This window comes from Lemur catta, chromosome 12 (genome assembly GCF_020740605.2).
Source record: "Lemur catta isolate mLemCat1 chromosome 12, mLemCat1.pri, whole genome shotgun sequence".
Taxonomy (NCBI): Eukaryota; Metazoa; Chordata; class Mammalia; order Primates; family Lemuridae; genus Lemur; species Lemur catta.
In genome coordinates this window covers 64,399,272-64,415,085 of record NC_059139.1, presented here as the reverse complement: position 1 = coordinate 64,415,085, position 15,814 = coordinate 64,399,272, and the positions used below count along the sequence as shown (strand labels likewise).

The 15,814-nt window shown below is 38.3% G+C and overlaps 1 protein-coding gene across 3 annotated transcripts; it reads right to left on the bottom strand.

Moving 5' to 3' along the window:
- Nucleotides 1-403: 403 nt before the first annotated feature.
- RFESD (Rieske Fe-S domain containing) lies at nt 404-11,502 on the bottom strand. Of its 3 annotated transcripts, XM_045566366.1 has the most exons (6): nt 5,787-5,846; nt 4,878-4,963; nt 3,240-3,251; nt 2,514-2,689; nt 2,377-2,411; nt 404-695 (listed from the first exon to the last, which is right to left on the bottom strand). In XM_045566366.1, the coding sequence occupies exons 1-6, from the start codon at nt 5,844-5,846 to the stop codon at nt 432-434; spliced, it is 633 nt and encodes a 210-aa protein (XP_045422322.1). In that variant the 3' UTR covers nt 404-431. The 3 variants fall into 3 exon arrangements, with proteins under 3 accessions (XP_045422322.1, XP_045422321.1, XP_045422320.1); XM_045566365.1 differs by lacking the exons at nt 3,240-3,251; nt 4,878-4,963; nt 5,787-5,846 and adding an exon at nt 11,428-11,502; XM_045566364.1 differs by lacking the exons at nt 4,878-4,963; nt 5,787-5,846 and having other exon boundaries at nt 3,240-3,318.
- Nucleotides 11,503-15,814: the final 4,312 nt, after the last annotated feature.

Sequence of the window (15,814 nt, the reverse complement as noted above, 5' to 3'; positions counted from 1 at the left end):
AAGTTGGAATGATGGGATGTTCATTATACTATTTGGTTTACTTTGTATATATTAAAATTTTTCCAGAATAAAATATTCTATATCAAATAGGGATTTTTTCCTATGAAAGTATTTCCTACTAAATTTTACTTTTTACCTATTATTCATTTTGCTTACTCCAAATTATTTTCACCCTTTGTAAACTGAACATCCCAAACCTATAACTTTCAGATTCCAGTCAATCCAGAGGATTGGATGAAATGTATTCTATTGATCCTGATGATAATCCTTATATCATACTAAGTATGTATGCTCTTAAACCTCTCAGATTTATATGATTTTTAAAGTAATAGTTGTGTCTATGTTGGCAAAAATTCATCTTCGGTATTGAAGCAAAGTTATTCTAAAAATATTTCCAAACATATACATTTTTCATTGCTATATATTTTTTATCAGAAAGGACTCTTAATTACTTTGAAATCTCCAGTGGCAAAAAAATCAGAATCACACTTAAAAGGTTCATTAGAAAGAGTCACATAAATATTTCCATCATCCACTGTCACTGTATGAATCCTTTGCTTTATTCCTTTGGAAGACCACTTGGGTTTTGCTGATGGATCTTTAGGATTTACGGACTGGTATAGTCCTTCTCCTGTTGCCAAAGTTATTTTGTATTTATGCCAGGGGCAAACGATACATGGTCGTCCATCAAAATCCTGGGGAAGAAAATAACTGATTTAATATTCTGACATTTCAAATGTTTATGATAAACCACAGACTCAGAACAGAATCTACTGCAGAAGAACCAAGTTAAAAGAACAAACCACCTTCTCTCTCTTTTTTTTACTCCCATTTACAAATTATTCGGTATAAAGCAGAACCTAATCTGAGAACAGTCATCAAGTTCCTTAAAGTTGATTAGAAACCCAGTTCCAGCTCTATCAGAAGATTGACTTGCTCAGGGAAATGTACCATGTGACTGCAGCTGTGCTGTTATCTTTTAGATGTTAATGTCATTTCCTTGACAGAAATGGGGCAAGGGTTTCAAGAGCATCTATAGGAATTTTCACTAGCTGCTGGAAGAACTGTAAGCTCCAGATACAAAATTCAAGAGGGGTTACTAAAAGCATGAGAGCACATGTTAATAGAACAGCAATTTGTAATCCAAAGTAGCTAATTCTCAACTTTTTAATTGTCTTAATAAAGTCCTTGACAAATTTTAAACAACATAGGAATCACCTGGATCTTGTTTAAATGCAGCTCTGTTTAAATTCAGTAGGTGTAAGAGGGGGAGGTGGACGAGATTCTGCATGTCTAAGAAGCTCTCAGGTGACACCAAGATTGCTGATCTATGGATAACACTTCGAGTAGCAAGTCCTTGAAGTTCTCATTATGGACTGAAACTGAAGGAAATTCTACGAAATTAACATCAGCAGGTGCTTAAATTTTCCCTCTACACCAAAAGTGCAGTAATACTGATTTGTACCTCCATAAAACTGTCAGCAAACACTTGCATTTTCACAATTTCAACACACATATGTCCTTTAACATGAGGACAGGTGTGGAACCAGACAGGTATCAAGCATAGAGATTGGAATGCTAAGTTCAAGCTTGTACTTTGCACCAGTAAGAAAGAGAGACAGATATCAGTTTTATGATGTAGAAAACAAAAAATTCGGTGACTAGTCAGAATGCAAGGAAGCAAAGGCAATTTCCCCCATTTCTTCTCAGTTAAGACTTCAAAGTGTGGTTTCTTTCCTTAAAATATATTTATGCTGTATATTTTATTATATTACAAAGGTAATATATATTCATTGTAAAAAATTCAAATTATGCAGAGCATATAAACAGTGAATATAATTTTTGATAAGAAAATGGGATCTCATTAGAACTACCATTCTACGACTTACTTTTTTCAGGCATAAATATATTGTTGACATCCCTCCATACCAGCACACATAGATCTGCCTCACTAATTTGTTGCATAGTACAGTAATTCCACGGCCTGGCTGTATCATAATTTATTTAACCAGTTTCCTATTGCCAAAACATTGAGGTTGCCTTCAATTATTCATTATAATAAATAATGCTACAATGAACCTTTCCTATACATATACTTAAACATTTGTGCAATTATATCCATAGGATAGATATCTCAGAGTATAACTGCCAGGTCAAAAGACATGCATATTTCTCACAAATATTTATCTGTGAAATGGTTTTCTTCATATTATAGGGTGGGTTGTGAATACCTGGAATACTGAAGGTTATATTCAAAGCGTTAAAATAGAGGTCAAACCAAATATGAATTATTTTTGAATAAAGAATGAAATAAAATAATAAGAATATAAATAGAAAACATCTGAGTTTGTTAAAAATCAATTTAATTTTACATACCTCTATTTCTCCCAAGTGTAAAGGTCCTCCTGAGTCTGAAAAGAAATTGAATATTATATCTAGTCACTAAAAAAATTGAATTTTGATAGTTTTGTGGTTAGTAAATAAAATCTAACAAATGAAAAATAAACTCTTACGGTAACAGCGAATATCCATAGCATGATATTCTCCTTTGTGGTAGAAAATGACCACTTCTCTGTCATGGACAACAGCTGTCATTCTTCCAGCTTTTTTAATGTTATCTTCTTTGCCAACACAGACAGGAGAACATTCCTTCTTTTCAGGTTCTTGTACAGAGCCATCAAGATTCATGCTAGTTGAACAAAAAGAAAAAAGAAAGAAAATTGCAAGCAGTCTTCACTAGTTTGGCTACAACTTCAATCACAGAGATAATCATAAGAATGAATAGTCTAAATTTCTTGAGAATAATGGAGGCATTTTTCCATAGCTAAATAAAACATTTATAAATACTGAATTATAGTTAGTCATTACTTTGAGTTAAAGACTCTCCAAGCCTACCAAAATTAGGGAAGACTCTCCACTCTAAGGCTAGACTTGTATTAGATTCATTTTAATGGCTGAGAAGTAAATTCCAGAACTCCTAAGACACAGAGACTTAAGTTTCACTATCCCTTTATTCCCCGTCAAATTCAATAGTAAACAACATCTAGTTATTATTTGCATTATTTTCAGTCTTCTGCTGAAGGCAGAATTCTTCAATAGTGTGAAACGTCTTGGGCCCCTTGGGTGAGGTGGCTAACTTGGTTTTGCCTAGATTACACAGCCTGCTCTTCACAGGCACAACCAGATAACTATTATAACAAGAGGGGATAGGTATGAATGGAGACCTTTCATTTTCTTACCTCAAATAGAAATTGGCGTTACTTTCTTCTGCCTTATTTTGGTCATTCAAAGAGATGACTGTCTCCTCAATTAATTTATAGAGGAAAATTTTCAGGTACTGTAAATATATTTTTTTCTTGGCACAGATATTCAGTCTATTTCTTTGAAAGCAGCCCTGAGACTTTCCACATACTTTAAGAACATAGTCACAGTCTGTTGATTCCATGTGAGAAGGAAACATCAAGACATATTAGTATCAGGGTTTTGGGTCCCATACAGAGGATTTTCCTGACAGTCTCCCATATAGGGGCAGTTACATTTTTTCTATAACATATCCAACTTTTCAAGAAGTTTTATATTTATTCTTTCTCCATTCCTAATCTCCAATTTATCCTCTATTATTCCTAATCTCTTTCTATTAGAGATAATATTCCAAAGTTTCTGGAGACATTCCTGATTTTCCTCCCTATCTCAGGATATAGAATGTGGTAGTTTTGATAATAACTTTAAAAAAGTGTGAAGAATCTTATATTATCTTAGGGTTGGAGAGAGAGAGAGAGAGAGATTTTCCTCTAGGCAAGACCTTATTTTGAATCTTTGCTTGTAATAAAATAAAAATTGCAAGACAGAAATTGAGACCAAAGGGTTTTGATTTTTTCCTTTATTTCCTAATTAGTATATTATCAGCTATCCCTGCATGGTTTCTGCCCTCTGCCATAAAATGGGAATCTTCAACCATCTGGACAATATCCAGCCCTGCCACTGGTATAAGGCAAGCTCACTTCACAATGTGGGTGGACAAGAAAGGGGCTGCCTATCATATTTAGGTATGAGATCCTGTATGTACCCAGACCAGAGGTCCCCAATCTTTTTCCATGGAGGGGGCGGGGGGCCGGGTGTCTCGGAGTTCAGGTGGTGATGTGAGCGATGGGGAGGGGAGCAGCTGTAAATGCAAATGAAGCTTTGCTCCCTCACTCTCCACGCGCCTCCTGCTGTACACCCCACTCCCTCTCATTTCTAAGTTTCATGGTGGAGGGGCCCCGGTGGCAGAGCCAGGTCCTTAATAGGCTGCCAACTAGACCATTATCTTGGAGCAGGGCTACTTCAATTCCTTTATTATATGACAGAAATTAAAGGCTTATGACAGATGACAGAACTTAAAGGCTTATGAAAGATGACAGAAATAAGGGTTCATAGTAACATCTAATCACAGCCTACTTTTATCTTTGGGACACTGATGGACAAGTTTCTCTGTAATATATTTAGGGAGGAACATATGTTTGAACAAAGCAAGTAAGCAAAATTATCAGGGAGTGGCTATTGAAAATAATCTTCAGCACAGCAGAATTATAAAATAAAAACTTTCAACAATATAGATTTTCATGTTCTCCTTCTGCAAAGTTTTCCTTCCTCATTAGAGGTTATCATTCATTTGATAAATATTTCCTGAACACCCACTATGTGACAGGTACTTCAAGAAGTATGACTGATAAGGTTTCTTCCCACCCAAAAATTACATTCTAGTTGATGAGACTGATAATAAATAAATACATAACTAAGATAACCACACACTATTGTAAGAGCCATGAAGAAAATAAACTGGATCATATGAGAGAGAAAGTAACAGGGAGAGGCAATTTTGTAAAGAATGGGCCGAGGAGGTAATTGAGATGACAACTGAGCTGAAATCTCCAAAATGCAAATGGACTAGATATGCTAAGAACTGGGGAAAGAGAATTCCATACTGCAGGAATAGCAAATACAACAGCCCGAAGGGAAAAAAATTCTTGGTTAAGTGAGGAATGAATTAGTCAGATTATGTTCCAGGAGCATAATGAGCAGGATTGGTGAATAGGCAGGAGCCAGGTTGTACAGTGTTGTGGGAGGATTTTAACCTAAGAGCAATGGGAAGCCACTAAAGAGTATAAAGCAGTTAAGTGTGATGTAATCCATTTTTATCATAAAAGAATGCCCTGGCTCTGTGGAGAATGGATTGTAGCAGAACAAGAATGGAAGCACAGAAATCAGAAAGCTACTGCAGAGGTCCATGGAAGAGACGGCAGCTTGCACCAGGGTGTTGACTCTGTGGGGGAGAAAAAGGAATAACAACAGCAGCAGCAACAGAAGCTACAATTATATTGCGCTAACTATGTGCCAGACACTGTTTTAAAGCCTTTATATTTATTTATTAACTCCTTTAGTCCCCCAACATACTACTAAAGAGAAGGTATGACTATAATTTTACAGTGAGAAAACTGAGGCACAGAGAAGTTGGGTTGATGAAGTGGAATGAAGGAGCTACAGAAAAATAAATAAAGATGACTCCCAAGTTTAAGGTTTGTGCAGCTATGTGGACTGTAGTGCCAATGACTGTGATGAGAAAGACCAAGAAAGGAATGGCATTTTTGCAGGTATGGAAAATCAAGAGCTAGCTACGTTTTGTACATAATGAGTTTAAGGTGCCTCAGAGACATCCAAGTGGCCATTATCAAGTCAGCAGTCTCATATATGAGACTAGAGTTGAGAATCACTAGAGAGAGAAATCTGGGAGTTTTCTATGGAATCACTTGGAGAGGAAGTATAGATAGGGAAGAAGGTCTAAGAGAATTCCTGAAGTACTTCAACATTTAGAGGTCAGGTGGAAGAGAGGCTGAAGAGAGGCAAGGCCAGCAGCAGTGTCCAAACTATTGCTAATCAAATGAAATTCATTCACTACTCTCTTATATTCTCCTGGAATTGCAAATAAATGGTAACCTAGACAAAAAGGCATGCAATGAGGTCAAATCTGCTCCACCTGGCCCCCTCTGTGTATCATACAATAAATGATACATGAAGAAACCTGGGGTTCCTAGGAAATCAGTTGTCCTGAAACTTTGGTTGTTCCATAAAGAGCTGGGCCTACCTTGTACCCTTTTCTATTTGTAAGTTCATTAACTCCCTATGCCTCCACTCTTCTAGAAATCAAATACTGGTTAGTATCAAAATAAGGGCTTACATTCAGAATATAACCATTACTATTCTCTTTTCCCTGTATTTCTAAAGTTTGTTTCCTATTTCACTCTTTAATATCCTTTTGGCCAAATATAGATATATCCTTTAGCCAAATATAAAATTAAAAGCTGGAAATAAATCAAGACTAAGAAATATCTCAATATTGTTTATAGGAACATGCTCAAGGGTTATAAGTCTGATCCAGGCCTTGAACCAAAATAATGACTCATACACATTACTGTATAACAGTTAGCAGCTTTTCTTCAAAAGTCAAAGTTAAGCACACAGTAAGCCTTAAAAATGGCATATATGTGTATTTTATTTTATTTATTTTATTTTTTAGAGACAGGGTCTTACTCTGTCACCCAGGCTGGAGTGCAGTTGCTCGATCATAGCTCACTGTAGCCCCAAACTCCTGCACTTAATTGATCCTCCTGCCTCAGCCTCCAAAGTAGATAGGACTACAGGCACACATCACCATGTCCAGCTAATTTTTATTTTTTGTAGAGATGAGGTCTTGCTATGTTTCCCAGGCTGCTCTTGAACTTCTGGCCTCAAGCAATCCTCCTACCTTGGCCTCTCCAAAATACATGTGTAGTTTAAACCCCAAATAATTCTTCGGTCATCTTATAACACCTCAATAGACATTTACATCAGACACAGACATTCAAAGCAACATGTAACAATTCTAAAGGTTGTGTCAAGGTTAGGTTTTACTCAATATTTTCATTTTCAGTTCCATTTTAACAATTTCATCATTTTATGGATGTATTTAATTAGAATTGGAAACTACCAAAAGACCCAGACAACCTGAGAGGTAATTCTATCTTATGCAAGGCAAATAGTTACATATGGAAAAGGAAAGGAAGTGAATCAAAGTGATGGCCCACCTTAGCTGCGAAAACCTGGCTGCTGTTAAACATTAAGTAGTTTGCTATGGAATGCTCATGATATTAAACACACATACACTTGTCTACAATTTAAGATATTTGACAAAATTATAAATCACATGTCAACTTCAAAAAAATATTCTAATTTTAGGAAGATGATCTTTCATCATCAGGACCCTCTTCAAATATAGTAATAGTGTCATCTTTCATAGGAAGTTAAAGAGGGTAACAATTTACATGGAACTTGCCATTTTAATTCTATTTAAGTCTTAGGTTAACATTCCACATACAAAAAATATATATCTAACTTCTTTAAAGAAGGCACGTAGACCTTGGTATACCTAGCTTAGAATGGTTACAAACTGTGGACCCAAACCCCTCCCAAGAAGAGGGAAAATTTGTTCATGGAAGTGCCAAGTGGCTTCAGGCCTTCTGCAGAGAATTTTCCTGATGGCTTCTCTAAATATTTATTTAATCCTATATGACTTATTGGAAGTTTTAAAATGTTAGGAGGAAAAGAACTTGGCTCATTTTAAAAGTTTATGAAACAAATTATTAGTAGCATAATCTCTATGGGAATGTGTCAGGAGTGAACTTTAGAAAGGGAGAATTTATAGGCCACTATTTTGAGAGGGGTAGTTCTGAGTCATGTGGAAGACAGACATCATATATCATTGTAAGTCTGGGCTCCAAAATTGAAGTGAAGGGGTGTGTGTTTGTGTGTGTGCAGGCATACACACAAGTGCATTGATGGGGAGAGGCAGGAGCTTTGAATTCAGTGTTTAAAGGACAGTATTACACAAATCAAGCTTAGGAAATTATAAGGATGTCAAACTCGTATTCTGAAGGTTGCGTTGTTAATCCTTGCTTTAACCTGGCTACTTTAAAAAAAAAGGATGGAAAAATAATACAAACGCTGTTTTTAAAAATCATCTCACAATAAAAAAGCAAAAATATATTATTTTTAAGAAAAGGCAAAGAGGACCATGGCCATAATTTTCTGAGTTAGCTATGGCTGACAGGAGGCTGGGATACTATCTCTAAACAGTCATCCGGTTTTACTGGGTTTTGGTAGGTGCCCAAAGTATACAAATTGCTCAGGTGGTAGTATTTACCTTCAGAGTTGGGTGTGCAGCACTTATCACATTTTGTGACAGAACAAAGGGGCAATAATGATAAGAAAAATGGAAACAGATAAATGAATTAACTGAAAGAAGGGGAAATGGGCTGAAGAAAAAGAAAAGAAAGAAATGTGGAATTTGCAACACATATAACCAACAAAGGATTACAATTCAGAATATATGAAGAACTCCCATAGACTAGTGAGAATAATCTGTGATCCAAATAATCACAGAAAAATGGGCAAAAGAAATGAACAAACATTTCAGAGATAAGGAAGTCTGAATGAACGGCCAGTAATCACACGTAAAGATATTCAACCTCATTAGTAGGAAAATGCAAAGGAAATGCAAAGCAAAACCACAAATGGGATACTATTTTCCATTCACCAGACTGGCAAAAAATTATACCAAGTATTGGTGAGAATATGGAACAACTGCTAGTGATAGCATAAATTAGTGCTACCACAGTTTGGAATTACCTAGTAAATATATTCATGACTCAGTAATCCCACTTTAGGTATGTGCTAGAAAAATGTGCACAGGTATACCAGGAAACATGCACAAGAATGGTTATAATAGCAAAAGACAAAAAACAACTCAAAATTCATCAACAGTAGAATGGATAATTTGAACATTCATTTAATGGAATGCTGTACGGCAGTGAAAAATCTATCACCACATCAAGTTGGGTGAATTTCAAAAATGTAACTTCCAATGAAAAAATTTAAAAAGAATTCAGAATATGCTTCCTTTTTAATCAAGTGCAAAAACTGGCAAAACCAAACAATATATTATTTATGGATATATGTACATAGGGTAAACTTATAAAGAAAAGCAAGGGGATAATAAAAATAAAATTTCTTAAATGTCTCAAAACATTTAGTTAATTCTTATATTTAAAATTATTCTTTTCAATATTAAAGTTGTATCCTACTTTATGTAGCAAATGACCTAAACCCCAAGAAAACTGGGATAAAATTGCACTTTCTATCCCCAGGGAATGTGTCTGAGCATAGATCATGAATGAAGTATTTGTGAATTCTGTGCAGCTTATTTCAAAGTTTGACACTAGAGGAGACAATAAATGAATGATTTTTTTTTCTTTCTACGCAAAATCAGAAAAGAAATACTACTATAAAGCAAGTAACAAAATGCAAGAGATGTAAACTGACATCAAAAGTTAATTATGTTTTCCCAACTCCCAAATAAATGAGAACCAAACACTGTCCTTTCTCAAATTTCAGTCTCTTGGAACATATATATAGCCTTGCAGGCTTTGCCTCCAACTAAGAAAAACTGTAGTGAACTTTGAAGGGGCTGATAAGAAATGAGCAGAGAAGGCTGGAGCTAAATGATAAAGGTTTCAGAGAACTATGATTACAGCCTTGCATTTTGCTTAAGAAAATATTATCTCATGTTTCCTCTATGTATCATAAATGTTACTATTTATTTATGATATCTGATGACTATTTATAATTAACACCCATATTATTAATATTATGAATATCATGGTCCATTCAGACAACAATAAAAACCTATTTGCTCACCTTAATTACTGTTATTTTTGATGAACTATTCATAAACTCCCACATATTTCCTCTATTTTGAGTCTACTTTAAGATATTAGAATCTTAACTGAATAAAAGAAAGTTAAAAATTAAAAAATTTACCCAGTTTGGGAGCTAGATGAAAATTTTCCTATAAAAAATTTAGTTATTCTGCTCTACAATTCCCTTCAAGAAAAATTTTTGGCCTGTCCTAAAATTAGGTTTCTATAGGGGCTAACTCCATATAAAATTACAGATTAGCTAAATTGAAACTCAGTCACTATTAGATCCCTTTCCAACGCAGGAAATAAATTCAAGTGGAATTTTATTAAAAAAAATATTGTAACTCAAGTTTCCATAAGACCCTGGAGACGAAAGAGACATGAAATTAAAGACACTTACTTGTCACTCCTCTCGAGCAATGACTAAGGGGCTTTTACTAAGTCTGGGGACTTGGTCTACACATTATCAGAATGCTTATCTTAAGGGTAACACCTTTGCTTTTATGTTTAGGGAAGAGAAATGCCTCAGATAGTAGTTTTGAATGGTAGAATAATAACAGATAAAACTAGCTATTCTTCAGTGAGTGCCTACTGTTTGAACATTTTGTATATATTAGCTTATTAAGCCTCACGCTTTGCATATATTAGCTTTTTAAGCCTCACAAAACCAAGGGTAGATATTAATTTCATTCAGGTAGCACAGATTTATAAAAACAAGTGGCCCACAAGTAAACCATCTTGAAGACACAAAAACCTTTTAACAAAGATTTATATTGATGATCCACGAGATGTATATTACTGATATTTATGATATATATGTATCACCGAAGATGATGGCCCTGAATTTTTTTAAATTTATGAATGCTAATGTGCAAGAGTTATCCACAAATGTTTAAAATTGAATACTTGCCCAATAATAAAGTCATGTAGCCGCTCTGGAAATCGCCCCCATTGTCTGTTAATAGAGATCTGTGATCACAGGTGAGCTAGACCGGGTTTGAATCCCGATTCTACGTGAATTAGGGCAAGTTGCTTAATTTATCTGTGCTGCAGTTTCGTCGTAAGAAAGCCTTGCCACGCAGGGGTGTGGTGCGGGATAAATGTTTTATTACACCTCAGATGTTCACAGCAGGGCCTAGCCGCCGGCAACGCTCACAGCAAGTTAGCTGTCACCTCTCAGGTCCTTTCAACTTAGCTGTACTGACATTTCGTGAAGGGCGGCCTGCGACTGCAGACTGGGCGCACTGTGCGGACGTAGTGGATTCTCCCGACTGCAGACCCCAGGGGACGAGTATCTAGGACGGCCGGGACTGCAGAAATCCCGGAGCATCTGTTACACTTCAGAGAGCGCAAATCACAAGGAAAACCTGGCAGCAATACCCTGCCTGCCCCCCTGAGGCGGCAGGGCTGGGGGGCGCAGTCTCGAGGTGAACAAGCGCGGTGGGCCGCCTGGGCAGAAGCCTGCCCCGAAGGGTTCACCGCTCACGAACGCCGAACCGAAGCCCGGAGGGGCCACAGCCCCCGACGCAGCCAACAGCTAAGCGCGCTCGACCGCGGCCCCGTGGCCGCCGGAAGCGCGAGCCCCCCCCCCCGCCCGGCCGGAAGCAGCTGGCCCTGCGAGCGCCGCCCAACCCCGCGCGGCGAGAACGGAACTTACCGTCCCGGAGTCCTCGCTCCGCCTCCGCGAGACCCGCCTGTCGCGGCCTCTGCGTGATGCGACTGCGCAAGCCGGAGCTCCAGCCGCCGCGCGGGCCCTGGCGGGGCGGGGCGGGGCGAAGCCGTCCACGTGACCCGAGACCCGCCGCCCCCGGCACTGCGGGCCGTGGACTCCTGCGGGCGGTGGGGGCTGTGCCCCCGCATTGTGCCAGCGTCTCCAAACTGGCAGTCCTAATCGTGTTTGACCAATGTGGGTAGCATCAGTTCATTTTTTAGGTGTTTATTGATCACGCTACATTTATACAAATTTTAAATGCCTCCAGTGATCTAAGAATTTATAAGAATATTTGCAGAAGGTCGTCACGATGCATATAATTTATGTATAAGGAAGTTTATTGCAGTGAAAGAATGAGAATAGCTAAAATGATCATCAGCACAGGAGAATGGTTAAATAAAATACAGTGCGGATGTGTGAATTACTTTTAGCTGTATGCTGTATGCTCAAAGCATAGATTCCGTGACGTAATAAATATTAAAAGACAGCTTAGAACACAATGGTAGTGTGCTCTCTTTCATGTAGATAAAAATTATTTCTCCAGATACAAATATGCAGGTATGTACATAAACTTTTTCTCAAAAAATCAGAAGAAACAGTGGTTGCTCTGAGGGGAGATGGAAGGTTTTCACTTTCATCTTTTGAACTTCGCAGTTTTGTTTTTTCTTTTTATACTAACCTGAATTGGGGGAAAAAAACCTTTAAATTTGTGTTCAAAGCTGGAAAAAATAGATAAATTTGATGTTTTGTTTTAAATTTCCTTGACTATCTTCCAGTGCAGTGGTTCTTAACTCTGGCTATGCCATAGAGTCACTTGGGAGTTTTTAAGAAGTCATGATGCCCGGTCTGCGTGCCAGACCAACAAAATTAAATGGGGGAGGGGTTCAATATTCTTTTATAAAAACTTCCCAAGTGATTCCGGTGTGAAGCCAAGGTTGAGCATCACAACCTGTATTAGTACGCTGACAGTGATCTCAGACCCTAGCATGGCCCAGTGGACTTGGGGCAGCTGACACCCGGGAGCCTTGTACATTTACCCCAGCATGCCACACAAGTGCCATTTTTCAAATGAGCCTCAACATATAAGAAACTGAGAAACTCAGAATAATAGATTTGCCTGCAGTGCTAGTTTCTTCAGATTCTATTCTGTTAGTATAGTTTTCAGTTATCAGTATTCTATGGGATAATTTCCCTTTTAACCATTTGTTTCACTGACCCAAACACAAATTAACCATATAGTTTTAATGTATCACTTTTTTTTATTATTACCAAAGTGATAATAAAATATATTTTGATTTATTATAATTTTCATTATGTGTTAGCCACCCCAAATTGTTTTATTGGCACATGGAGGGTGTTAGTTTCCAGCTTATGTCATGAAAGGACTGAACAAGGTTTACCATTTCTAAGGAAAAGTCTTTTGCTTTGGCATAATCTGGGCATTAAAAAATGATACTTTTTACAGCCATCAGCCTTAAATCTAATTTTTAATAAACTGAAGACCTCAATAGGTGTATATATATGCATAGATATACAAGAAGAATGAGAAAGGAAGGGAAACTTTCTTTTATCTCTACTGAAAGTATTAATGTGGTTAGTTATGTGATGCTTGGAAAGCTATAGTGGAGGGCAGAATAAACGACCTCTCTCCACATTCCCAACACACACACACACACACACACACACAAACACACGCACACGCACATGCACACAACCAACCATGCATGCCAGGCAGGCATGTAAGAACCCATTAAGTACATTTGAAAGTCATTACAGTTCAGAATAAAATTATATTATTTTATTTTTTTGGGCAATAGAACAGTGTGGGCACTGCTACCACCACTAAGTTCTACCTGTTGCCATCTTGGGGCACTTTCTACCTTTTCATTCCTTCCTCCTCTATTTGTTCTTTCATCCTTTCCGCTCCCATACTGCTAACTTTGGCCTACTAGTGACACCTAGTGGTAGCCATGGCGTGAGACAACTCCAGCTTTTTGTGTGTGATTTTGGCTGTCAGTATCCACATATATAAATAGTTCAAGTGTTCCCTCTCACCTTTGTGAGCCCAGCCCCTCTGCTCTGAGTATCAGGATGTTTCTAGGCAGCTTTTTGGACACCAAGTCTTTCCTCTTAGAGAAGTTAAAATACTAATCCAAAGTCTGTCTTGTGAGCTAGCCAAGGCACCTGTGTGCTGCTGGTTTCAGGGAGATTGGAAAGGTATCCACCAATCTGAATTTCCTGCTCCTTCAAAACAGAAAAGAGTGATAACATTGCCTTTATGATGCCACTGTGCTTCAGCAGAAAGTGAGGGTGGCTTTAAATAGCACCTATCTGCTTATTACTTCTAAATGAATCTCTCTATAACATACATTTGTTCTCGAAGCCTACTTGACTTTTCCACCTGGATGTTATGGCAGAAACATTGGTGTCCACCAAACATCTCATCTACTACCCCATATTTTCCAGCCCCACTTACAGTTTGGTGAGGCCACATGACCAGTTTTGGTCAATGAACTGTGGGTGGAAATGCAATGTGTCACTCCTACACTGACACAGAAGAGTCGATATGAGACCTTTCCAGTTGCCTCTTTGGCTTTCACAAGAATTAACATTCTGAATGGTGGAGCCTCCACCAGCCTGGGTTCTTGAGGGGCTCTGTGGAACAGAGACCATATCCCCCAACCGATCCCCTAACTTCCAACAAGCTGTGACAGACATAACTTAAGTGAGAAATAAACTTTTATTACATTAAGACAATGGAATTTTAAGATTGCTTATCCTTGACATCTTGTCATCCTTGACATCCCCCTTTTCCTCACTTCCCCTGTGCAGAAAGGAGTTCACGTAGCTGACTTGAGACTATTATTCTTAAATAGGTCTGCGTACAAGGTTGGCCCTTGGCTGGCATCTGGGAACTTGGCTGGTAAACAATTCCCTACACATATAAAACTTTCTCTAAATAATAAAGGTGACTCACTGTGCCTAAACTATTTGTACCAACACTGTGGTCTGTGCTGACCATTTGCTTTCCTTCTAGGAGTCTGGAACTTGGTGCCTGTGCCAGTGTAACCAGCACCCAATAAAAGCTCTGGGTTTTGAGTCTCTAATGGGCTTCCCTGGGCAGAAACGTTGCACACGTGTTCTGCATTTTTGTTGCTGGAGGAAGAATGCGCTCTGTATGAGCCCCAATGAGAGGGAGGGTGCATAAGGAAGCCTGCACATGGATCCTTCTACACACTGCCTGTGTCCTTTTTCTCTATGATCCAGCTGTGTGTTCCCTTACCATGTTCTGCAATAATCTTAGCATAACTATAATGAGTCCCATGAGTCTTTCTAGTGACAAATGTGAAGGGGTCTTAGGGACTTGCTAACATCCCCCCATATCTAATCTAGTACCAAGTCCTGTCAATTCTACTTCCTAACCTAAAATACATTTCACATTACACTGCTTCTTTCCTTATCTGTTGTCACCACCCTGTTTTATTTGTGTTGGACTTTGAAAGGACCCAATAGCACCTTTCTTTCCTGTGCAAGTTTGGAACCAATTGAGAAATACAGAAAGGGTTCAGAGTATAAGTTTTATTTAATTATAAACATCTCAATTGGAGTGGCTTAACTGTGTAGCCAAATGGACTTGCTAACAGCCTCCTGAATTAAACTTAGGTATCCACACTGCTACCTTCTGAATTAAATTCATGTATCAAACTGCTGCCACTTTAGGGGACAGACTAGATTGTACCCTCTTCTGCAGGTGAACAGATTGGTAGAAAGGATAAGAAAGGGGCTAAGCTGAACATACGAGGAGATGTGAGTGAAGGTTGAAGATTTTAATCGCTGAAACACTTCTCATTCACTCCTGATTTTTATCTTCCTGGTGGAACTCCAAGTTCTGGGCAGTAAGCAAATGATACACAGCTGCCCATAAGTGAGGGTTGGAGAAGAAAGTGTGGTCAGCAAACATCACGTAGTCTGCACCGAGCCTGAAGCCAAACACTGGCCATTTGTACCAAGCCAAGCTTAGCAAACACACACAGATTTACTTGGGCCCAGCAAAGGCAAAGCCTAGAGGGCCTTAGGTGATGTGGGCCTCAGGGTGCAGGCTGCTGTTCCTTGACCTTGAGCAATGTTCAGAACATATTCATTCTGCCATGTTGAGTCTCAGCAGAGGTGGGGAGGTCACAGAGACCTTGGAGAGCAGGCATAGCTAAGGCAAGGACAAAATTATAGGAAAATTTTAATACTTTAACCCTTTTAAAGAGTGAAGCTCATCAGAAAAATGAGAATTGAACAAATAGAACCTCAAAGGTGCTAAAGGAACGACCTGTTCCAGGGA